Source organism: Pristiophorus japonicus, chromosome 15 (genome assembly GCF_044704955.1).
Source record: "Pristiophorus japonicus isolate sPriJap1 chromosome 15, sPriJap1.hap1, whole genome shotgun sequence".
NCBI lineage: Eukaryota > Metazoa > Chordata > Chondrichthyes > Pristiophoridae > Pristiophorus > Pristiophorus japonicus.
The window spans coordinates 137,984,068-138,010,253 of record NC_091991.1 but is presented as its reverse complement, the minus strand read 5'-3'; the positions used below and the strand labels follow the sequence as shown (position 1 = coordinate 138,010,253).

Below are 26,186 nucleotides of genomic sequence, written 5' to 3'. Positions count from 1 at the left end.
AGCTTTCCACTGCTCCCATCATGTTTTATCTCTGCCTGATCCTTATTCTGATCATAAGGATTTTGGGCCACTCCTCTGAATCGGAATGATTTATAATTGTCCTTTCTCTATTGTCAGAAAAGGAAAATGAAATCACTTACAATAAACAAGGTTCTCACCCAGAAAGTCTTTTTCCAAAAGAAAAACATCAAAATAACACAAGTAGAAGCAAGCTCTGGTTCAGCTCTTCAGGACCAGTCTAACATAATTTCCTTCGGAGCGGTGCTTCTGCTGAATGAGTCAGAGCGCATGCTGTTTCCATTGCGAGCAATGACATTTCTACGAGCAAAATACTGCGGATGCTGGAATCTGAAATAAAAACAGAAAATGCTGGAAAACACTGGGTCAGGCAGCATCTGTAGAGCGTTTCAGGTGGTTGGCCATTCACTTTTAAAGTCGCTGAAAATAAAGAGAGAGATATTAAACAAGATGAGACATCAGATGGTTTTTAAATGGATTGCGAGCAGGAAAAAAAAGTTGAAGCATTGTTTGCAGTATCAAACCATGAGTTGTATGGTACTGTATAAATGCTCCACTTGATACCATACTGAGTACCATTGCATAAAGGCAGAGCTGTAAACCAAGTGATTATACTGATGGACCATTGTAATAACAAAACTTCATATTGCTCATGGTAAAAGCATATGATCGTTGTACTTTCCTTCAATATTCAGTAGCTAACTCTTACAATTTTTTCACTGAGACAAGTTAAAATCAATTTTAAGTTGTCCCAGAAACAGCCTAAAAGATATTTCTATTCTAAGTTGTTTTAATTTATTTGGAATACAGAAATGCCACTGCATTCTTCAAAGTTTAAATTTGGTGAATGTGTTGCAGGATATAGAAAGGTTACTGATGCTGATTGATCTAATTCTTTCCAGGAGATTACAGGGATCTCACAATTGCTTTATGGAATACCAGGAATTATGAGCTATTAGCAACAACAAGAGTATCCGATCCTGTCCATGATTTAGCATTTGATCCAACTGCTTTCAGTGAGTTTGCCTGCGTTGGGGTAGGAGCTGTGCATTTCTGGCTGGTAGAGCAGACTGGTAATGAAGTACAACTCAAGGTCAGTTTTTGCATACTGGAATGCATTTCTTGAAAGCCAAGTGAATTCTGTTAGGCTTTTCCTTACCTTAATTGTATTTTGAACACCCCCTTTTAAGTTACCCCATGCCACATGGCTTCTGTTGATTTGGAGGACATCAAATTTTAGGCTTTGCTGGTGCTGCTTTACAATTATGATGTATGTGTAAGGTATTGAGGTGACTAACCCCTGCCAAAAATCCGTCCATCTGTCTCGTTGATTATGGCTTGAAAGAAATCGTAAACTACATGTTTCCTACCCCTCTTTTTCCCTTCCTCCTTCTAAAGATGGTGACTCCCTGGGCTAACATTTCTCCCATTACCGCTTCTATACTTCACTTGTGAATCTAGACAACAAGCATCAGAAGGGTATTGAACAATGGATGCAGCACAGCTAAGCCCAGTCCTGAAATATATATATGTATATATTGTATGTATTATTATTTATTATATAATATCTATTATTATATTATATACTACACCCCTGATTTCAGCTACCTAAGGGTTGAACTTGATCATCTTGGTCAGCGTAGATCATTATCCCATCAGATGTTGTTGCATTTACTGTCACCTTGTTTTCTGCATTTTAAATATTTTGCTGTCGTACAATTCAGATGATGTTTTAAGCTGGCCATCACTGTTTTTTTCATTACTCATTACTTTTTCCTCCCCTCCTTGCTTTTGAGGTCTTCCCTGCCTCAGTGTTTTTTAAATTCCTGCCCCAATTCCAATGCTGCGAAGTACTGCTACTGCTCGGCATAAATTGTCTTTTATTCTTGATGTCTGGCCAATAAATATGAAATTAAGAATTGATGTAGAAAACAACAGGTTTGCACAAAGAAGATGCACACAAACTGCATTTTCACAAAGGTCTTAAAATTAGGCTTTTTGTGCCTAGCCATAAAGATGAAACTTTCGTAAGCCGTTAAAGTTTATTACGTATAAATGTAATAATCCCTGGTTTCCCTGTGAAAAATAGTGTCCCATGGGTGAAGTCCCAGTGCCCGCAATCTTTCATTTTTAACCTGGACACGGGGAGACTGTAATATTTATTGGATTCTTGCAGTGCTTGGTTTAATTTATTCAGTTCAATAAGTTTACTGTGTATTTGAACAAGATGATTAACTGATTTGATATTACTCTGTACTACAGTGTTATGAGGGCATGGAATATTTTGCCCAATTAAAATCAGAGATCGGTATAGGAATACTGAATTTATTTCCCAGATAAGACAGTTATTTTTAATGTCAAATAGTTCATAATACTAAGAAAAAGGACAGACACAGAGACTAGTGCTGTTTTGTAACCAGCTTATAGAAGATCTTGAGTTGTACCTGGCAACTTGAGATAATAGCTCACTGCTGGTTTATATCCTGTTAAACATAGCTTCCCATTCTCTATCCCATACTCATTTAATCAGTTCCTTTTGAATCATAGAAATTTACAGCATGGAAGGAGGCCATTTTGGCCCATCATAGAAACATAGAAAATAGGTGCAGGAGCAGGCCATTCAGCCCTTCTAGCCTGCACCGCCATTCAATGAGTTCATGGCTGAACATGAAACTTCAATACCCCCTTCCTGCTTTCACGCCATTCCCCTTGATCCCCCGAGTAGTAAGGACTTCATCTAACTCCCTTTTGAATATATTTAGTGAATTGGCCTCAACTACTTTCTGTGGTAGAGAATTCCACAGGTTCACCACTCTCTGGGTGAAGAAGTTTCTCCTTATCTCGGTCCTAAATGGCTTACCCCTTATCCTTAGACTGTGACCCCTGGTTCTGGACTTCCCCAACATTGGGAACATTCTTCCTGCATCCAACCTGTCCAAACCGTCAGAATTTTAAACGTTTCTATGAGGTCCCCTCTCACTCTTCTGAACTCCAGTGAGTACAAGCCCAGTTGATCCAGTCTTTCTTGATAGGTCAGTCCCACCATCCTGGGAATCAGTCTGGTGAATCTTCGCTGCACTCCCTCAATAGCAAGAATGTCCAACATGCCATTTGCTTTCTTAACCGCCTGCTGTACCTGCATGCCAACCTTCAATGACTGATGTACCATGACACCCAGGTCTCGTTGCACCTTCCCTTTTCCTAATCTGTCACCATTCAGATAATAGTCTGTCTCTCTGTTTTTACCACCAAAGTGGATAACCTCACATTTATCCACATTATACTTCATCTGCCACGCATTTGCCCACTCACCTAACCTATCCAAGTCACTCTGCAGCCTCATAGCATCCTCCTCGCAGCTCACACTGCCACCCAACTTAGTGTCATCCGCAAATTTGGAGATACTACATTTAATCCCCTCGTCTAAATCATTAATGTACAATGTAAACAGCTGAGGCCCCAGCACAGAACCCTGCGGTACCCCACTAGTCACTGCCTGCCATTCCGAAAAGTACCCATTTACTCCTACTCTTTGCTTCCTGTCTGACAACCAGTTCTCAATCCACGTCAGCACACTACCCCCAATCCTATGTGCTTTAACTTTGCACATTAATCTCCTGTGTGGGACCTTGTCGAAAGCCTTCTGAAAGTCCAAATATACCACATCAGCTGGTACTCCTTTGTCCACTTTATTGGAAACATCCTCAAAAAATTCCAGAAGATTTGTCAAGCATGATCTCCCTTTCACAAATCCATGCTGACTTGGACCTATCATGTCACCATTTTCCAAATGCGCTGCTATGACATCCTTAATAATTGATTCCATCATTTTACCCACTACTGAGGTCAGGCTGACCGGTCTATAATTCCCTGCTTTCTCTCTCCCTCATGTCCACGCCGACCGACAAAGAGCTATCCAGCCTAATCCCACTTTCCAGCTCTTGGTCCGTAGCCCTGTAGGTTGCGGCACTTCAAATGCACATCCAAGTACTTTTTAAATGTGGTGGGGGTTTCTGCCTCTACCACCTTTTCAGGCAGTGAGTTCCACACCCCCACCACCCTCTGGGTGAAGAAATTTTCCCTCAAATCCCCCTCTAAACCTCCTACTAATTACTTTAAATCTATGTCCCATGGTTGTTGACTCCTCTGCTAAGGGAAATAGGTCCTTACTATCCACTCTATCTAGACCCCTCATAATTTTATTTGAGTAAGACAAGTTTTGATCTTGCCCTAATAATTTTGAATGTTGTGTGTGATTTTTGTTGTAGGTTCACAGAGTCTCAGTCCCAGATGAAGTGGGTGCCGGGGAGCTCACCGCACTGTGCTATAACTGTGATTCCGTTCTTTATACTGCTACCAACACAGGGAAGATCTGTGCATGGGATACCCAGCACAATAGGTGTTTCATGACTTGGGATGCAGATGAGGGGGAGATTGGTAAATATAAATACAATATGGCACAGCACCTAATACAGTGTGATGTAATGTTATTTACTGCACAATTTTTCCGTTTATAGGAATTGTGCAATGTCGTGGATATCGCCTGATGAGTGGCAGTAACACAAAGAAAATCCGGCTGTGGGCAGTCGCTGCAGTGCAGGAGATGAGACTTGAGGGCACAGGAGCAAGGTGATGCTGCTGTAATGGGGCTTTGTCGCTGGGTGTGCTGGGCTTGGGGGTCTTGGTCTAAGTTATACTTGTACGAAAATGGAAATTGCTCAATGTTAAGAAAGATTAAACCGTGTACATTTCAGAAGGCTGGATTTATATGAAATAGGATCCTATTTAAATGTGTCTGTTCAGGATACCTTGTGATACCTTGTCTAATTGTGTTTGTGTCTGTGGTATCTAACTTATCCTGTGCCTCTAAAGTCACTGTTCTGATTTTACTTTCAGGCCAAGTTCGGTGCTCCTGGAACATGAAATGATTCTGGATGGTACAGTAGTTAGTGCAGTCTTTGATGACATCATGGACATGGGTATTGTGGGAACCACAGCGGGGACTCTATGGTATATAAACTGGGCTGAAAATACCAGCATCCGTCTGATCAGTGGCCACAGAAACAAGGTTAGATAACTTCCAAACTGTTTAAAGGGTGAGCAGCTCGGCAAAGCATTAACACGCAATCGTGGAGCAATGAGCAAATTATTCAATGAGTGCCCTGCTTATTTCCTTCAGAGCTGCATTGAGTGGCAGCATTGGGCCCTCCCTGCAAAGCATGGGGGGTTGGTTATAATTGGAGGGGTTGTTTGTTGACCGTCAAAGCAGGCCATCTACCTATTCTCTCGGCAGCAGAAGGTGAAGGGTAATTTGCTAGAATTATTCCATAAAGAAAAAAAATACTTTAAAACAATATAAGGGTATTAGTTTAAAGGAATGGATGAAAGGTAACCTTTCACGTAGGGAAATTCAGAACGAAAGTTAACCTCAGAATAGTTTTGCATACCTGCTGGCTGAGTCCTGGACCAGAGTGGGATTTCATACACTCCAAAATAAATAAAAACATACGCTAAAATTTCTTATTTAAAATTTAAAAAAATGCATAATGATCCTTTAATGTGAAAAATTTCACACAGTGCATCATGGTGTTTGTGACGAATGCGGAACGCAGTGTCATCTGTGTACGAGCACTTTGGAATCTCTCATTTGAAACCAATGTGGAATTTCAGCAGCAAGCTCACAATAGAATTTATATAAAAGCAAAATACTGCGGATGCTGGAATCTAAAATAAAAACAGAGAATGTTAGAAATCTCAGCGGGTTAGGCAGCATCTGTGAAGAGAAAAACAAAGGTAACGTTTCAGGTCGACAAACCTTCGTCAGAACTGCCGACTGTTCGAAAAGAACACATTCTGAAGCACTGAAAGCGGGAGGGGAAGAAAGAACAAAAGGGAAGGTCTGTGATAGGATGGAAGGTAGGAGAGATTTGAGAGACAAAAGGGATGATGGGCCAAATTGAAATGGTAATGAAAGAAGTTAGAAAAAGGTTAAGCTGGATAGGGCGTGAATGGCGGAGTAATGACCAGCTGCCATTAGAGACAGAGGAAAGAAGAAAAAAAACATAAGATGGGGAGAAAAGGGTGAGGCGGGGGGCGGAAAGAAAAGGAGCCAAAGATGACCATAGGTTTATGCTTTGAAATTGTTGAACTCAATGTTGAATCCAGAAGGCTGCAACGTGCCTAAACGAAAGATGTGCTGTTCCTCGAGCTTGTGTTGAACTTCATTGGAACAGTGGAGGAGTCCGGGGACAGAGATATCAGAGTGGGAGTGCAGTGGAGAATTAAAGTGACAGGCGATCGGAAATTTAGGGTCAAACTTACGGATTGAACAGAGGTGTTCAGCAAAGCGGTCACCCAATCTATGCTTGGTCTCCCCAGTGCCGAGGAGACCACAACATGAACAGCGAATACAGTATACTAAATTGAAAAAAGTACCAGTAAATCGCTGTTTCACCTGGAAGGAGTATTTGGGGTCCTGGATAGTGTAAGGGAAGAGGTAAAATGGCATGTGTTACATCTTCTGCACTTGCACGGGACGATGCCGCGGGAAGGGGAGGGGGTGCTGGGGGTGTGGATTGGACTGGGATGTCGCGGAGGGAGCAGTCCCTTCGGAATGCTGAGAGAGGAGAGGAGGGGAGGGGAAGATGTGATTGGTGATGGGATCACGCTGGAGGTAGCAGAAATGGCGGAGGATGAACGTGGAGGCTGGTGGGGTGAAAGGTCAGGACAAGGGGAACCCTGTCGTGGTTCTGAGAGGGAGGGGAAAGAGTGAGTAGAGGTACGGGAAATAGAATAGACACGGTTGAGGGCCATGTTAACCACGGTGGAGGGGAATCCTCGGTTGAGGGAAAAGACACTAGTCAGATGCACTAGTGTGAAAGGTGGCGTCAGAGCAGATGTGACTGAGACGCATTTATATGTTGCCCTCAGAGTCCTCATAAGTGTATAAATAAGGTAAAGATTGTTGAGCATTTTGACCAGTTTCTTTTTCTTCCTTCAGGTTAACCAGGTGATTTTTAGCCCAGATGAAAGTCACTTTGCCACATGTGCAGAGGATGGCAGCTTAAGGGTGTGGGTCATGCACGGCACTGAGTTGGTTGTTCAATTTCATGTTCTTAATCAGGTATGTTAGCAAAAGGGAAATGCATCGCAAGTGGGATAAGGAACAGTTTGTCTTACAATAGATAAAGGGAGTTTTCATCAGTAGTATAAAGTAAAGTGATGTTACTAAATCATCAAACAACACTCTAAATTTATTGAGCACTGTAATGTTTTTCTTAATTGTACTAGCCAGATATTTAATGCATATGTGAATAGTGTACGGCAGTTATTTCATTGTTTCTTGAAAGGTTACGGTAGATGAAAACTGACCATGTTTGGGAAAGCATTCACACTTTCTCTGTTTTGTCCCAGAACTGCTTGTGTATGGCGTGGAGCCCAACACTTAACTCAAGGGAGCGTGCTGATAAACAGCAAATAGTGGCAGGATACAGTGATGGCACAATACGTCTCTTTGGAGTGTTGAAGACTGAGATGGAATTGAAGATTCACCCTCACCCTGTGGCAGTCAGTGCTATTACATACTCCATGGATGGTATGTTCCACTGACTACTAATACAGAGCATGTGCTACACACATTAGAATGCTGAACATTAACCATACAGCAATAACGCATGGTTTCTGCCCAGAATACATGCCAACTGTCCTGCCAGCACCACTACATGTCGTGCGTGATTAACAATTGACAGATAGTTTGCATTTATCCCCAGGTGAGGTCATCATTTCAGGAGGTAAAGATGGCCTGATGGCTGTGAGCAGTCCTCGGACAGGAATCACCGTTCGTGTCATCAGTGATCATAAAGGTTCTCCGATTACTACAATCGAATGCACACGGAAAAAAGTAAGTTCACTGTTAATGAAAGGTTATCACTTAAAATTGCAAATTGGAAAAAAAAAGCAAGAAGGTAAATGTATGTTTAAAATAAAATTGATGGACAGCCATTAGCTTCAACACTGCATTGAGCATCGTGTGCTGTGAGCTTCCCATGTTGCCTTCAGCTAACATGGGTGACAAATTGACAGAAGTCTTTCTCGATCTCGAGGGACTGCCTATGATGATGAGGATATGGAATATGAATTTAGAGCACTGGATTATTTTCTATTTCTTTTCCAGTATGACGATTTTGGACTTGAAGGATGTGAAATGTGGTTGGCTGTCAGTTCAGATCGACGTGTTAGTGTTTGGGCTGCTGATTGGCATAAAGACCAATGTGAGCTCATTGATTGGTTGACATTCCCAGCACCTATTGAACCTGAGGTGAGGCTAATTTAAGGGACGTGTCTATTTGCAACACCAAAGTCTTAATTGGTCATCTTGGATGACGACCTGATTTCTGATTGGTCCCCTTGGAGGACAAGACATACCCACCAGTTTCCCTGGAATGTGTAATTAGATCCTGCCTGCCGACATAATCAGTTACTTTGCAAAGTGTAATTTGAGAAATTCTGACTGCCTACTCCAGACAGAACAGAGCTCACATAGAACAGCAATCACGCTCGCGGATGAAGACCTTTTCCCACCCCCTGCCCAAGTTCCTGACCTCCCCCTGAGTTATTAATCTCCTCTCACCTCTGAGTCCCTCTCGAGCCCTTCTCTTTCCCCCTCTGATTCTCTCTCTCTCTCTCTCTCTCTCTCTCTCTCTCTCTCTCTCTCTCTCTCTCTCTCTCCCCTCTCTCTCTCCCCCACCCCTCCTGCGATTGTCTCTTCTTTCCCTGACCAGCACGGATCCAGTGAAAGGCCTTCTCCCACAGAGCTTAAGGAAAGTGTGGCCCACACTTCACTGTAGGCCGCAACAGTTGAGTACTGTGCATGCGCGGAATTAGCACGCATGCGCAGCTCTCGTATACCGCACAGAAGGCCATAAAAATGTTCATGCAGATAATCATTTTGTTATTTAGGAATGGGTAAATTACAGGATGGGATCTGTTTGCCAAACCTGTAAAGCCAGGTTCTGTTATCTTTCTTACCTATGGGGCATAATGTTGTGGTTTCAGAGTTAGACACTTTGTGGGATGATTATGTGTGCTTTTATGAATACAGAAGGTAACTGCTGGTCCTGGCTTTGTGGATGTGTAAGGGTTGTGTAGAATCAGGGTAAAATGGTACAATTCTCTGCATGCATGTGTGAAGGAGGCTAGTATCAATTGGTGTGTCTGGTTTAGAGCCGGGGTTGTTTATTGGAAGCACGAGGAGAAAGAAAAAATCTTATACCTCTTCAGGATGTCCCAAAGCATTTCGCAGCCAACTAAGTACTTTTAAAGTGTCATCATTCTCACAATGTAGGCATATGTGGCAGCCAATTAGCACAAAGCAAAATCCCTAAATCAGCAATAAAACAAATAATGTGTTGTAGTAGGATGAGGGATACGTAATGGCCAAAACTCGCCTCGATCTTTTATGTTCATCTTAACTGGCAAATGGGGTCTTGATTTAACTACTCATCGAAAAGACGACTCCTCCAAAGCACTGCACTTAAGTATTGTACAAGATTATATGCGCAAGACTCTGGAGTGGGGCTTGAACCCACAGAGGAAAGTGTATGGCCATATTGTGTATGTGCTTTTGCCTGTGTTAACAATAAGGATGAGATAGGCTTTCTGTGTGCTAAATAAAGGTCGCAATAAAGACCAGAAGGTGTTTCAGATGATCTCTTGATGTATGTTGTGTGATTTCAAATATTTTTGTTTCTCTCAGGAATGTGACACGGGTAGCCTGCCACCAAGCCTGGCCGCCTTCTCACCCAGTCACAGTGGTGTAGTGGCATATGTGGGATTTGGAGTAAAACCAGAGATTATTTTGTACAGTCTCGAAAGGAAACAGGTATATACCAACAACCAACAAATCTTTATCTAAACTTCTCTCTTTTTTTGGAAAAAAAACTCTTGGTGTCTCTTGTGGGAAGTATATTTGTACACGAATAGTCTGCACCAAGAAGTTGGAAAATGTAAACTAGCCTCTACTGTTCTTCACAGTGAGTTTTCAATCTGCAATTGAGCGCAGAGAATCAACTCACAATACAGTGCGGTGATAGGTTGCAGTGTGGTATTGCAAGAAAAAAGTGTGTGAAAACATATTTAAAAGCTCATTGTCTAAATGTACGTAGCATTCGTAACAAAATAGATGAGTTGATGGCACAAATAGATACAAATGGGTATGATGTGATAGCCATTACAGAGACGTGGTTGCAAGGTGACCTGAACTGGGAACTAAATATTCAGGCGTATTTGACAATTCGGAAGGACAGACAGAAAGGAAAAGAAGGTGGGGTAGCACTGTTAATAAAGGATGGGATCAGTGTGTTCGTGAGAAACGATATTGGCTCAGAGGATCAAGATGTTGAATCAGTTTGGGTGGAGATCAGGAATAATAAGGGGAAAAAGTCGCTGATGGGCATAGTCTATAGGCTCCCTAACAGTAGCTGCACTTTGGACGAAGTATAAATCAAGAAATAATGGATGCTTGTAATAAAGGAACGGCAATAATCATGGGTGATTTTAACCTTCATATTGATTGGACAAAGCAAATTGGCCAGGGTAACCTTGAGGAGGAGTTCATAGTGTATCTGGGATAGTTTCCTTGAACAGTACGTTGCTGAATCAACCAGGGAGCAGGCTATCTTGGATCTGGTACGGTGTAATGAGGCAGGATTAATAAATGATCTCATAGTAAAAGATCCTCTAGGAATGAGTGACAATAATATGGTTGAGTTTCAAATTCAGTGGAGGGTGAGAAAGTTGATTCTCAAACCAGGGTCCTAAGCTTAAATAAAGGAGATTACACAGGTATGAGGGCAAAGTTGGCTAAAATGGACTGGGAAAATAGACTAAAGAATGGGACGGTTGATGAGCAGTGGCAGACATTTAAGGAGATACTTCATAACTCGCAACAAAAATATATCCCCAATGAAAAGGAAAGACTGTAAGAGAAGGGATAACCATCCGTGCCTAATTAAGGAAATAAGGGATGGTATCAAACTGAAAACAAAGGCATACAATGTGGCCAAGACTAGTGGGAGGCCAGAGGATTAGGAAATTTTTAAATGCCAACAGAGAACGACTAAAAAAAATGATAGAGAGGGAAGATAGATTAAGAAAGTAAATTAGCACGAAGGTACATAAAAAGGAAAAAAGTGGCTAAAGTAAATGTTGGTCCTTTGGAGGATGAGAGTGGGGAATTAATAATGGAAAACAGGGAAATAGCAAAGACGTTGAACAAATATTTTGTATCAGTCTTCACAGTAGAAGACACTAAACATCCCAATAGTGGATAAATCAAGGGGCTTTAGGTAGGGAGGAACTTAATACAATCACTATCACTAATGAAGTAGTGCTAGGTAAAATAATGGTACTAAAAGCAGACAAGTCCCCTGGACCTGATGGCTTACATCCGAGGGTCTTAAGAGAAGTGGCTGCAGAGATAGTGGATGCATTGGTTGTAATCTACCAAAATTCCCTGGATTCTGGGGCGGTCCCAGCAGATTGGAAAACCACAAATGTAATGCCCCTATTTAAAAAAGGAGGCAGACAAAAAGCAGGAAACTATAGACCAGTTAGCCTAACATCTGTTGGTGGGAAAATGCTGGAGTCCATTATTAAGGAAGCAGTAGTGGGACATTTGGAAAAGCATGATTCGATCAAGCAGAGTCAGCATGGTTTTATGAACGAGAAATCATGTTTGACAAATTTGCGGAGTTTTTTGAGGATGTAATGAGCAGGGTGGATAAGGGGAACCAGTGGATGTGGTGTATTTGGATTTCTAGAAGGAATTTGATAAGGTGCCACATAAAAGGTTACTGCACAAGATAAAAGCTCACGGGGTTGGGAGTAATATATGAGCATGGATAGTGGATTGGCTAACTAACAGAAAACAGAGAGTCGGGATAAATGGGTCATTTTCCGGTTGGCAAACAGTGACTAGTGGGGTGCCGCAGGGATCGGTACTGGGTCCTCAACTATTTACAATCTATATTAATGACTTGGATGAAGGGACCGAGTGTAATGTAGCCAAGTTTGCTGATGATACAAAGATGGGTGGGAAAGAAAATTGTGAGGAGGACACAAAAAAAATCTGCAAAGGGATATAAACAGACTAAGTGAGTGGGCAAAAATTTGGCAGATGGAGTATAGTGAGGGAAAATGTGAGATTATCCACTTTGGCAAAAAAAATAGAAAAGCAAATTATAATTTAAATGGAGAAAATGTGCTGCAGTACAGAGGGACCAGGCCTCCTTGTGCACGAACCACAAAAGGTTAGTCTGCAAGTACAGCAAGTAATCGGGAAGGCAAATGGAATGTTGGCCTTTATTGCAAGGGGGATAGAGTATAAAAGCAGAGAAGTCCTGCTACAACTGTACAGGGTATTGGTGAGGCCACACCTGGAGTACTGCGTACAGTTTTGGTCTCTGTGTTTAAGGAAGGATATACTTGCATTGGAGGCTGTTCAGAGAAGGTTCACTAGGTTGATTCCGGAGAGGAGGGCTTGACTTATGAGAATAGATTAAGTAGGTTGGGCCTAGACACATTGGAGTTCAGAAGAATGAGAGGTGATCTTATTGAAACTTATAAGATAATGAGGGGGCTTGACAAGGTGGATGCAGAGAGGATATTTCCACTCATGGGGGAAACTAAAACTAGGAGACATAATCTTAGAATAAGGGGCCGCCCATTTAAAACTGATGAGGAGAAATTTCTTGAGGATTGTAAATCTATGGAATTCTCTGCCCCAGGGAGCTGTGGAGGCTGGGTCATTGAATATATTTGCGGAGATAGACAGATTTTTGAGTGATAACGGAGTAAAGGGTTATGGGGAGCGGGCGGGGAAATGGAGCCAAGTCCATGATCAGATTAGACATGATATTGAATGGTGGAGCAGGTTCAATGGGCTAAATGGCCTACTCCTGCTCCTATTTCTTATGTTTTTATTGCAGATGCTTGGAGAACCGGTTACTTACCATCTGGGTTGGGGAGTTGTGCCTGGCGTAGGTGAACCAGCACTCAGAAAAAGTAGAAATGGGGATGCGGAAATGTTGCTTGAATGCCGACAAAAACAAAGATCATATATCTTAACTGTTTGTAGCATCGCCCTTTGTATAACCCAAACTTTTTTTTGTGTCTCTTTGCAGACAATTAAAAAGATTGCTTTGCCTCACTGGGCTACAAGTTTGAGCCTATCTCCAGGGGGGCAGTTTATTGCTATTGGGACCAATGGTAAGAGTGAGTTTTATTCTACGATTGTGTGAACCAGGCATTCATGCAGATGACTTTTCACCCAGAAAAGATCAGTTTTTATTCTCAAAGATTACATGTATAAAATGAATAAATAAGCACGGAGTGAGGTACAGGAAAAATAAACCGACTTAGTGACGTTGGGGTGGCACAGAATTTAATCCAGTGGTGCCTTGTGCTGAGTTACTGGAAAATTCTGCTGCAGATCAGACTTAATCCACTGCCCTTCCTATCAGCTGGATTTAGAATGATATTTGCAGACACAGGTTTGTTTACCTCTGCTGTACATAATTCATGGAACAGGGAGACAAGAAAGAAGTAGGGAGAAAAATATTCGACAGAAGAGGGAGACTCGTCCTCATCAGAAAAGAACTATTCAGCAATTGAAGTCGTGAAAATGTGACAAAGGATTTAAGTAACAACAACCAACTCCTGTGCTGAGCTCAGAAAGAGTCACTTAAATTGAATGTCGGCATGTGTAATAAATTTTGGCAGTCACATTAGTAACAAAGTGATCCTGTGTAGATATAATGCAGTGGTAATATTTTTATAGACTTTTTATTGCCTTCTTGTGCAGACATGCTATATTACAGAAACATAATTGATGGCGTTAACATGAATGGTAGACATATGGCTAAAGGGATCAAGGGGTAAGGAGAGAAAGCAGGAATGGGGTACTGAAGTTGCATGATCAGCCATGATCATATTGAATGGTGGTGCAGGGTCGAATGGCCTACTCCTGCACCTACTTTTTATGTTTCTATATCCACATGGATGGTTGTGACATATTGAGCACTTTCCCATCAGACCAGCCTACAGTTTTCTATGCATTGTCTCTGCTTCTGCACTGCCCCATGTATTGGTTCCAGGTTGCTTTAAATATCGTTCCATTCTTTCCACTAGCTAGCCCTAAACACAGATGATAGAAATCTTTCCTGTTGAGAGTTAAACATTAAAGATAAGAACATAAGAAATAGGAACAGGAGTAGGCCATACGGCCCCTCGAGCCTGCTCCACCATTTAATAAGTTCATGGCTGATCTGATCATGGACTCAGCTCCACTTCCCCGCTCGCTCCCCATAACCCCTTATCCCCTTATCGTTTAAGAAACTGTTTATTTCTCTCTCAAATTTATTCAGTGTCCCAGCTTCCACAATTCACAACCCTCTGAGAAGAAATTTCTCCTCATCTCTGTTTTAAATGGGCGACCCCTTATTCTAAGATCGTGTCCTCTAGTTCGAGTCTCCCCCATCAGTGGAAACATCTTCTCTGCATCCACCTGTCAAGCCCCCTCATAATCTTACACGTCTCGATAAGATCACCTCTCATTCTTCTGAATTCCAATGAGGCCCAACCTACTCAACCTTTCCTCATAAATCAACCCCCTCATCGGAATCAACCTAGTGAACCTTCTCTGAACTGCCTCCAAAGCAAGCATATCCTTTCGTAAATATGGAAACCAAAACTGCACACAGTATTCCAGGTGTAGCCTCACCAATATCTTGTATAGCTGTAGGTAAGACTTCCCTGCTTTTATACTCCATACATGTAGCACAAAACCCTCTTGTGCTCCTTGAGGAGTGATAAAGTTAGTTAACATGGGGTCTGTGTGTAAACATGCATAACACTGTACCACGTTGCTTCATTAGAATAAACAGATAAAATTGCTACAACTTATTGCCCACTTGGAGCGTGTGCTACCTCTAATGATCTAATTTATCTTGGCCCTAGTTTCTGGCTTGGAGTGTAAATGATTTAAGCTCTGCCATCAAATGCCTCCAGAAGCACACTCAGAGTAGCAAGAGCACTGAATGTACTCTGAGTGGGGGACTTCAATGCCCATCAATAAGAGTGGCTCAGTAGCACCAATATTGACCACACTGGCTGAGTCCTGAAGGACATAGCTGCCAGATTGGGCCTGTGACAGGTGGTGAGAGAACCAACATAAGGGAAAAACCTATTTGACCTCGTCCTCGTCAATCTGCCTGTCGCAGATGCATCTGTCCATGACAGCATTGGTAGCAGTGATCACCACATAGTCCTTGTGGAGACAAAGTCCCGTCTTCACATTGAGGACATCGTCCATCATTTTGTGTGGCACTACCATTGTGCTAAATGGGATAAATTCAAAACCGATCTAGCAACTCAAAACTGGGCATCCATGAAGCACTGTGGGCCATCAGCAGCAGCAGAATTGTATTCCACCTCAATCTGCAACCTCATGGCTCGGTGTATCCCTCACTTTGTCATTACCATCAAGCCAGGGGACCAACCCTAGTTTTATGAGGAGTGCAGAAGAGCATGCCAGGAGCAACACCACGCAAACCTAAAAATGAGATGCCAACCTAGGGAAGTTACAGTAGAGGACGACATGCATGCTAAAAAGCGGAAGCAGCATGCTATAAACCGAGCTAAGCGATCCCACAACAGCAGATCAGATCTAAGCTCTGCAGTCCTGCCACCTCCAGTCGTGAATGGTGGTGGACAATTAAACAACTAACGGGAGGAGGAGGCTCCATCACTATCTCCATCCTCAATGATGGAGCTCAACATGTGAGTGCAAAGGACAAAGCTGAAGCGTTTGCAAACATCTTCAGCCAGAAGTGCCGAGTGGATGATCTATCTTGGCCTCCTCCTGAGGTCCCCAGCATCACAGAAGCCAGTCTTCAGCCAACTCAATTCACTCCACGTGAGATCAAGAAATGGCTGAGTGTACTGGATACAGCAAAGGCTATGGGCGCCGACAACATCCCGTCTATAATGCTGAAGACTTGTGCTCCAGATCTAGCCACGCCTCCAGCCAAGCTGTTCCAGTATAGCTACAACACTGGCATTTACCCGACAGTTTGGAAAACTGCCCGGGTATGCCCTGTCCACAAAAAGCAGGACAATTCTAATCCGGCTAATTACCGCTCCATCATATGACATTGAATCATCAGCAAAGTGATGAAAGATGTCGTCAACAGTGCTATCAAGTGGCACTTACTCACCAATAAACTACTTGCCGATGCTCAATTTGGATTCTGCCAGGACCACTCTGCTCCAGACTTCATTACAGCCTTGGTCCAAACATGAACAAAAGAGCTGAATTCCAGAGGTGAGGTGAGAGTGACCACCCTTGACAGCAAGGCAACGACTGGCATCAAGGAGCCCTAGCAAAATTTAAGCCAATGGGAATCGGGGAGAATACTCTCCACTGGCTGAAGTCATACCCAGCACAGACGAAGATGGTTGTGGTTGTTGAAGGTCAATATTCTCCATCCGAGGACATCGCTGCATGAGTTCCTCAGGGCAATGTCCTCGGCCCAACCATCTTCAGCTGCTTCATCAATGACCTTCCTTCCATCATAAGGTCATAAGTGGTGATGTTCACTGATGATTGCACAGTGTTCATTTCCATTTGCAACTCCTCAGATAATGAAGCAGTCAGTGCCTGCATGAGTAAGACCTGGACAACATTCAGGCTTGGCCTGGCAAGTGCCAGGCAATGACTTATCTCCAACAAGCGCGAGTCTAACCACCGCCCCATGACATTCAACAACATTACCATCGCTGAATCCCTCACCATCAACATCTTGGGGGGGGGGGGGGGGGGGTTACCATTTGACCAGAAACTTAACTGGACCAGCCACATAAATACTGTGGCTACAAGAGCAGGTCAGAGACTGGATAATCTGCTGCGAGTGTCTCGCCCCCTGACTCCCCAAAGCCTTTCCACCATCTACAAGGCCACAAGTCAGGAGTGTAGTGGAATACTTTCCAGTTGCCTGGATGTGAGTGCAGCTCCAACAACAAATCTCGAAGCTCGACAGCATCCCGGACAAAGCATAAGAAATAGGAGCAGTAGTAGGCCCCTCGAGCCTGCTCCGCCATTCAATAAGATCAGGCTGATCCGATCATGGGCTCAGCTCCACTTCTCTGCCCGCTCCCCATAATCCTTTACTCCCTTATCGCTCAAAAATTTGTCTTATCTCCGCCTTAAATATATTCAATGACTCAGCCTCCACAATTCTCTGGGGCAGAGAATTCCACAGATTTACAACCCTCAGAGGAGAAATTCCTCCTCATCTGTTTTAAATGGGCGACCCCTTATTCTAAAACTATACCCCCTAGTTCTGGATTCCCCTATGAGTGGAAACATCCTCTCTGCATCTACCTTGTTGAGCCCCCTCATTATCTTATGTCTCAATAAGATCACCTCATTCTTCTGAACTCCAGTGAGTACAGGCCCAACCTGCTCAACCTTTCTTCATAAATCAACCCCTTCATCTCAGGAATCAACCAAGTGAACCTTCTCTGAACTGCCTCCAATGCAAGTATATTTCTCCTTAAATAAGGAGACCAAAACTGTACGCAGTACTCTTGGTGTGGCCTCAGCAACAGTACAGTAGTAGCAGGACTTCTCTGCTTTTATACTCCATCCACCTTGCAATAAAGGCCAACATTCCATTTGCCTTCCTGATTACTTGCTGTACCTGCATACACACTTTTTGTGTTTCATGAACAAAGACCCCCAGGTCCCTCTGTACTGCAGCATTTTGTAATTTTTCTCCATTTAAATAATTAATTTGCTTTTTTATTTTTTCTGCCAAAGTGGATAACCTCACACTTTCCCACATTATACTCAATCTACCAAATTTTTGCCCACTCACTTAGCCTGTCTATATTCCTTTGCAGATTGTTTGGTACCTCCTCACCACTTGCTTTTCTACCCACCTTTGTATCAACAGCAAACTTGGCTACATTACACTCGGTCCCTTCATCCAAATCATTAATATAGATTGTAAATAGTTGAGGCCTCAGCACTGATCCCTTTGGCACCCCACTAGTTGCAGTTTGCCAACCGGAAAATGACCCATTTATCCTGACTCTCTGTTTTCTGTTAGTTAGCCAATCCTGTATCCATGCTAATATATTACCCCCAAACCTGTGAGCTTTTATCTTGTGCAATAACCTCTTATGTGGCACCTTATCGAATGCCAATCCAAATACACCACATCCACTGGTTCTCCCTTATCCACCCTGCTCATTACATCCTCAGAGAACTCAAAGCAGCAAACCTCATCCAACACCTTAAACATTCACTCCCTCCACCACCGGCACACTGTGGCTGCAATGTGTACCATCTACACAATGCACTGCAGCAACTCGCCAAGGCTTCTTCGATAGCCCAACCAAACCTGTGACCTCTACCACCTATAAGGACAAGGGCAGCAGGCACATGGGAATGCCATCACCTGCAATTTCCCCTCCAAGTTACACACCATCTTGCCTTGGAAATATATTGCCGTTCCTTCATCGTCACTGGGTCAAAATCCTGGAACTCCGTGAGAGTACCTTCAACACATGGACTGCAGCAGTTCAAGGCAGCGGCTCACCACCATCTTCTCTTGGGCAATTGGGGATGGACAATAACTGCTGGCCTTGCCAGCAACACCCTCATCCCAAGAACAAATTAAAAAATAAATAAAAGCAAGACCCCACAAGGAGCATGTATTACGTTTACATTTTAAATGTTTAAAAATTCTGGTAACTAAGGATTGGAATCCTTGATGTTTTTTTTTACTTTCCCCTCCAGGAGTGGGCATACAGGTCAATTGTAATGCTTGGTTGAATCAACGAATTCAGCAGAGACTTGAGATCAACCCTTTCAGTTCTGTATGGTACTGAACTACCTGTTTAATTGGTATTTAAACCTAAATACGACATCAAGTTGGTTCCAAGACCTGTTGTGTTTTTTTTGTTGTTTCGATGAAGAGGAGGTTGCAATACCAGTAGGCAATTGGTGTATTAAATAGAAGTTATTTGGAGCCTGAACTTTGCCTTTAACACATTCTGTTGCGATGTTGGCAAACTGTTCAAACTCCAGTTCAGAATATTGCTTCACGTCCAAGACTTTTAAAGTTATCTATCTTGTTTCTGGTTTTGTCCAGGGAGACTGCTGAAGCTAATTCAATACCCTTGTGGAAAATTCCAGGATTTCACTGGACATAATGATACCGTTCACTTCAGTCGATTCACACCATCTGGGAAATTCTTCCTATCCGTCGCATACAATGAGGTGCTTGTCTGGGAGGTCCAGAAACTACACAGCAATCTCACCAATGTATAATATCTCTAAGCTCCCACAGCAAACATGAAGGGTGTATTTGCTGCGTCACTGCTATCATCTCCTTTATAATCCTCTGAGTTCACATATTTCATATGGCTTTTTTCACAGTAGAGGCCTCATAATATAGCTCAATCCTAACACAATTTTACAGTTCCGAAGATTGCTTTGTAAAGGGCATCTGCTATTGCAGGAGGAAAAATTAAGTCATGTAAGATATTGATATTAATGTTGAAATCATTATTAAATGGTGTAGTTGGTGCACTGCACACAGTGGAGTTTTTATGAATAGTTGCACTGAGACTTTTTAAATTAAATTTGGCTAGGTAAGGTTTTATTGCGAGATTTTACTTGTGAAGTAACACTGATCATTTAATATTTTTATTATACAGATGATTTTTGTACTTTTCAATAAATAAAACTTTATTACTGATCTCCAATAGGAGTGTTGATTCAGGATTTGTGATGGACAGTTCTACTTAATTGCATTTCATCAAAACATTGCTGAAAATTGTTTTTTTTAAATGTTCTGTTTTTACAGTTCTGTCCTGAAACATTACACAGCCTGCAGGATAGGTAATTTCTGTTGCACGGTTCATGGGACAGATTGTCTTTGCTGTGTGGTTCACTGGGTTAGAGCAAAGAAATCCTACTCAACTGAACCATAAATTGGAAACAAATCGTTGGTCAAAAATAGTGAGAAATCCTTTATAGTGAGAAATCCTTTTGTAGTGATCCGGTGTATTTTAAAGTAATTTTAAATGCAAATGGGACACAAGTACAGAGATTGTATCTGAAAACTAAGCTGGAAATCAAAATCACACGACCAGACCCCACCCTACACAGTATTGAAGGATTTTCAGAATTTCTTCACTGAGATTTGGATGAATGTGGTCATGTTACCAACCCAATTTTCAACATGAAGAGGTAATAACAGGATGAACATTTTCGAACAATTTCCCATTGAAATCGTGCCCGAGGCTTACACAACTCGATTTTCGAGCTGCCTCAAAATGGGTGGCCAATGTTCCCATCTGAAACAGTAAGACCCCCGACACAATTTTCAGGTACGAATAGGTAGTGCACGCTTTTGCCCAGTGGTACTAGATATGGAGTGATCTAACCAGCAGTCCATAAATGGGGCTGCAAGCCCCACCAAAAATGGGGCAAATGAGGCCCAATGACAAAAATAGTTTGAGCCTCTTGCTAATGCGATTTGGCATCACTTGCCCGCCTGATGTGTGCTACAATTGAAAATTGGCCCCTATATGTCCTAGTGACTGATCGTGGGATGGGTGTTAGTTTGACATATGACTACTATTTTTGGAGAGGACAGTAAGAGGTCAGAAACATGAAATGTAGAAGGAGATAGTGGCCTGGAATTTGCATCAACGACGAGGCAAAGGCGTTTGCCGCTAGCCTCAAAGTGAGCTTTGCACGAAGATCTTGCAATCTCTGTCGAGAACTTGGGGTTTTCCAACGTTCAATTCAAATCAACGGCGTTTAGTGGGGATTCCCTTGTGCGTGTTGCTGTGACGTCAACAAGCAGTCTAATCAGCCAATCAAAATGCAGATTTTGTTCAGACAGCGAACAAGGAAGTGAGTAATCTCTTAAAATTCTAACTTTAAAAATGTTAGAGTGTTGATTTCTGAGTTCTTTTCTCTCAACCTGGTTCACTGAAATCACTGAGTCGAATACCGATTGTGCTTTAAACAAAGCAGTCTTTATTTTATCGGCCGAGACTTATCAGACAGAAGGTATACTCTCTCGACAGAGCGTACACACTTCCTACGGACAAGCAAAGTTACATCGTAAAGCGACGACCATTATACATTTTTGAAAATAGATAACAAGATACAATTAGATTGACATCCTAGTTCAGCCTATCCCTTTTGATCCTTCCTTTCCTTTGTCCACTCATGAGCCGACATCTATATGGGCTGTTTTTTACTCAAGCTCAGGCATTGCCTCTAAATGTTACAATTTTACTGGCGTGACTACTAACTGAAACCTTGCAATTCTGCTAATTGTGCTGATGTTGTATTATATAAGCCATGGAAAAATAACTAAGAGAATGTCAGATTGCAAATAATACAACATCAGCACAATTAACAGACTTTCTCAAGGTTTTAAGTTACTAATCATGCCAGTATAAATTGTAACATGAAATGGATATATGGATAAATGAAAATACAACATCAGCACAATTAGCAGAATTGCAAGGTTTCAGTTAGTAGTCACGCCAGTAAAATTGTAACATTTAGAGGCAATGCCTGAGCTTTAGTAAAAAAAACAGCCCATATAGATGTTGGCTCATGAGTGGACAAAGGAAAGGAAGGATCAAAAGGGATAGGCTGAACTAGGATGTCAATCTAATTGTATATTGTTATCTATTTTCAAAAATGTATAATGGTCGTCGCTTTACAAAGTAACTTCGCTTGTCCGTAGGAAGTGTGTACGCTCTGTCGAGAGAGTATACCTTCTGTCTGATAAGTCTTGGCCGATAAAATAAAGACTGCTTTGTTTAAAGCACAATCGGTATTCGACTCAGTGATTTCACTGAACCAGATTGAGAGAAAAGAACTCAGAAATCAACATTAGCAAAACAAAGATTGGGACTCTCGCTTAGGAAAAAGGCAAACATGGAATAAAGATGGATAAACTAAGATTCTTAATTTTCATTTTTATTAAAATGGGTAAATTTCACACCACAATTAAAATTAATTTTTCAGGCCCATAACCTTTGTTTAGCAGTCAATATGTTGGTAAAACCCGAGTTGCACCGAATCCTTTTGGATCTAGCTTATAGTGGTGAATTTAACAGCGTGATTACTACGAAAGAGCCAAAGTATTCGTGTGTTTCCCTGGTGTGAATGATTTCATTGTTTGCTGGCTCTGTGGGGGCCAAATCCCGATATTGCGGTCAGTTTCAAAGGCAGAATGATGGCGAACGCTGCCAGTTCACCGTCATCCGGACCACAAATTCTGGGCCAATAAAACTGAGTCAATACCTTATTTCTCAACTAAGAGTTCAAGTGCTGCTTCCTGAAGTAGGGTCCTTGTATGATTAAATTAAAGTAAAAATTCAAAAGACAATGGTTCAGTACCAAAAATAATAATCTATGGTTCACCAATAATACCCTGGTTCACCCAAAAATAAGTTTAAACATGAACATATACTTGGGTCAATATTCTAAAGTAATAAATAATAGTGAACACATTTAGTTTAAAGTTGATCATTCCTTTGTAAATGGGAATTATTACAATTATGATGGGAGACTTCAGTGTCCCTGATTTTTGTCCTTTATATCACCTTTCTTATGGCATAACAGCCATTGAAAGTGTGTTGGAAATTAAATCTTAAATTTGTTTAAATACAAGCAAGTACTTTCAGCAGAGAGTTCTGGAATTAGTATGAGTTCCTCTTTGTGACTCCATACAATAATTGAAAATTACTCATTAAATCATAAAATTGTACAGCCAGTCCGCCGATCGAATCTGTACAGTCCAGTTAGTCCCATTTCCTCGCTCTTTCCCCATATTCCGAAAACATTTTCTCCTTCAAGTTTTTATCCGATTCCCTTTTAAATGCTACTATTGAATCTATCCATCACCCTATCAGGCAGTGCGTTCCAAATCCTGACCACTCGTTGCATAAACATTCTCTGGTCATTGTACAAAAGCAAACACTTCTTTGTTACATATAACTTACTGTAGATAAAGTACTGTACCATAAATCAGGGGAAATAGTTTTGGTTTTATACTGGTTAATTTTATATCGCACAAAAGCTTAGCTTATATATACAATTAAAACGCCTGTTATATAAATTAGTATTGTGGGACTATTTTTTTCATTCCACAATTTTAATTGCTGTTTCAAATTATTATGCGCATACACTGTTATGCTGTTAATAGGATTTTTCTTGCTTTATATGAATGAAGCAGTGATTAACCTTCAAAGTCTTCAAATTCTATGCACATTTCTGCTGGTAAGACTAGTGATCTTTGGAGTACCCTTCACCTGCTAAGATCTAACTGTTTTATGTTACATAGATTAATTAAAGATTGCTGCTCCTGCCAACAGCAATTTGAAAGGTGGTTTGATGGTCAAATCAGATTCTGCAAGTGTTGCCCAACAAAAATAAATATTAATAGACAAATGACTTTTACTTCAAAGTAAATAGTAATCATTGCAGAATTTCTAAGAAGTTTTTGCTTCCTACAATTTAACTATGGTTTTTGTTGCATACTTAATTTATTATGTGTAAAACCATTGCACAATACAACATTTGGAACTTTTGGCTATAAACAACTATCTGTGAATAATTAACATAATAGACCTGTTTTATTAGAAACATGATTTCCATAAAAACTGAACACTGATGAGACTTTGGTCAAAAGTAAGTATATATTAAAGAATCAAGATGATTAAAATGGATAAATAATTACAGTCAACAAAGGCCACTAATAAACTCTGCTTTTGTGCTACTAATGATGAACATGTCTCGTAGGACTACCTGTTCCAGTGTTACACAAAAATTATAATTTCAAACTGAAACCCTCATTAACTTGGTTGATTTGCCATTATAGTTCAGTTGAACAGATTTTTCTTTAAGGACCCATCTTTGCTCTCTCAAGTCCAAGGGAGGGTGGGGAGAGACTTAAAAATATCTGGATACAACTGGTGTAGCCAGTCATCATCACACCTGGCAGGACCACATCAAGCATTATCAGGTCTCACTCTTTTCTACCAAAACCACACACCACTCCAGGATCATCCCTGGCTTCTTTTCTCCATTATCAACCATCTCTTTAAACCCCTCTCCCCCTATCCCCTTCACCCTCACCTCCAACAACAAGTGCAAGGACCCCACTAAGAACGAGACCATATGTTTAGCTGCCCCTCTTGCTTACCTCTAGCTCACGATGCCAAACCTTCCTAGCCCTGAACCGCAACTTTCTTCAGTTTCTCTCTTAATGTCCTATTCAAACTTATCTTTTCCATGGCATTACGACAGTGACTACATTTCAAAAATTCTTCATTGTCTATGAAGCACTTTGGAGTTCCCTGAGGCCATGAAAGGTGCGTAATTAACACAAGTTTGTTCTTTATTTTATGAAACCCACCACCTTTAACCTTATCTCCACTAAACTGCTGATCATCCTATTTCCCTTCTTGCTACCAATGCAAGATTACCTTCTAAGCGGTTCTCTCCTCAGATACTATCCCCTTGTCAAAAATTCCGTCATCACCCCTTCCTCATTGTATTTGAAAACTATCGCCCTCCTCCCCCGCCCCACATCCTCCCTGACGCAGAATAAGTAATTGTTCTGTATTGGATATGTGTAGCAGTTGAATGTGTTGTGTATGGAGAAAGAGTCAGACTGAGCTCAAAGTAAAGTGTGACCTTTATCTTTTATTGCAGATCTCCAGAGTGCCTCTCCAACCTGTGAAGTCTCTGTAAATACCTATGCTCCCAAGGGATTATGGGATTCCTTGGGACTCCAGGGGACGAGCCTTCTGGTGGCTGTTCAGAGTAAATACAAGTCCACATCTATAACAACATTCTCCCCCCCCCCCCCCCCAAGTCAATGGTTAACTATTTACAATGTGAGTCGATCTGGGGCCCTTCTTGCCCTTCTCGTCTCGGTGTGAAAGCTGATGTTGTTGAATCATTTGTTGGACCCTCGCTGGGCTACTGTGCAGCTGGGCTGCCTGGTGTGATGGGCCCTGCAGGGCTGCTGTGGATGATGGGTTCTGCTTCGTGGTCAACCATGGTGCTGATTGCCACTGATGTGTATGTTGGGGGATCAAAAAAGATAGGGTCCAAGGTGGGTTGCTCAGGATAATCCATGAATCTGAGTTTGATTTGATCCAAGTGTTTCCGGTGAATGAGTCCATTTGAAAGTTTGACCCGAAACACCCTGCTCCTCTCTTTGGCCACGATAGTGCCGGGAAGCCACTTGGAACCTTGTCCACAATTTAATATAAATACAGGATCATTGATTTCAGTCTCGCGTGACGCATTTGCGCTATCATGGTATGCACTTTGTTGAAGCCGCCTGCTCTCTACCTGTTCATGTCGATCTTTTCATGAGCAGTTCAGCAGGTGGGATCCCAGTGAGTGAGTGGGGTCTTGTGCAGTAGCTAAGCAGGACTCTGGATAGGCGAGTCTGCAGTGAGCCTTCAGTTACCCTCTTCACGCCTTGCTTGATGGTTTGCACTGCTCGCTCTGCCTGACCATTGGACGCTGGTTTAAACAGGGCAGATGTGACATGTTTGATCCCGTTACGGGTCATGAATTCTTTGAACTCAGCACTGGTAAAACATGGCCCGTTGTCGCTTACCAGGACATTGGGTAAGCCGTGTGTGGCAAACATGGCCTGCAGGCTTTCAGTAGTGGCAGTGGACGTGCTAGCTGACATTATCTCACATTCAATCTCCTTGGAGTATGCATCTACAACCACAAGGAACATTTTACCCAAGAACGGGCCTGCATAGTCGATGTGTACCCTAGACCACGGTTTGGAGGACCAAGGCCATAAACTTAGTGGCGCCTCCCTGGGTACATTGCTTAACTGCGAGCATGTATTACATCTGTGAATGCGGGTCTCTAAGTCCGCATCGATACCGGGCCACCACATGTGGGATCTGGCTATCACTTTCATCATTACGATGCCTGGGTGGGTACTGTGAAGGTCATTGATGAAGGTGTCTCTGCCCTTCTTGGGGACCACTACTCGATTACCCCACAGAAGGCAGTCTGCCTGTAT

General features: G+C 42.0%; 1 protein-coding gene across 1 annotated transcript in view; it reads left to right on the top strand.

Moving 5' to 3' along the window:
- wdr90 (WD repeat domain 90) overlaps window positions 1-19,851 on the top strand; it is a 109,886-nt gene extending 90,035 nt beyond the window's left edge. Inside the window, exons 25-35 of the mRNA XM_070901756.1 lie at window positions 921-1,111; window positions 4,287-4,455; window positions 4,536-4,647; window positions 4,915-5,086; window positions 7,019-7,141; window positions 7,432-7,612; window positions 7,788-7,918; window positions 8,192-8,335; window positions 9,773-9,898; window positions 13,200-13,284; window positions 19,236-19,851. Of these exons, the coding sequence (XP_070757857.1) occupies window positions 921-1,111; window positions 4,287-4,455; window positions 4,536-4,647; window positions 4,915-5,086; window positions 7,019-7,141; window positions 7,432-7,612; window positions 7,788-7,918; window positions 8,192-8,335; window positions 9,773-9,898; window positions 13,200-13,284; window positions 19,236-19,414 (1,613 nt within the window). The 3' untranslated portion in view covers window positions 19,415-19,851. The remainder of the gene's footprint in view (window positions 1-920; window positions 1,112-4,286; window positions 4,456-4,535; window positions 4,648-4,914; window positions 5,087-7,018; window positions 7,142-7,431; window positions 7,613-7,787; window positions 7,919-8,191; window positions 8,336-9,772; window positions 9,899-13,199; window positions 13,285-19,235) is intronic.
- Window positions 19,852-26,186: the final 6,335 nt, after the last annotated feature.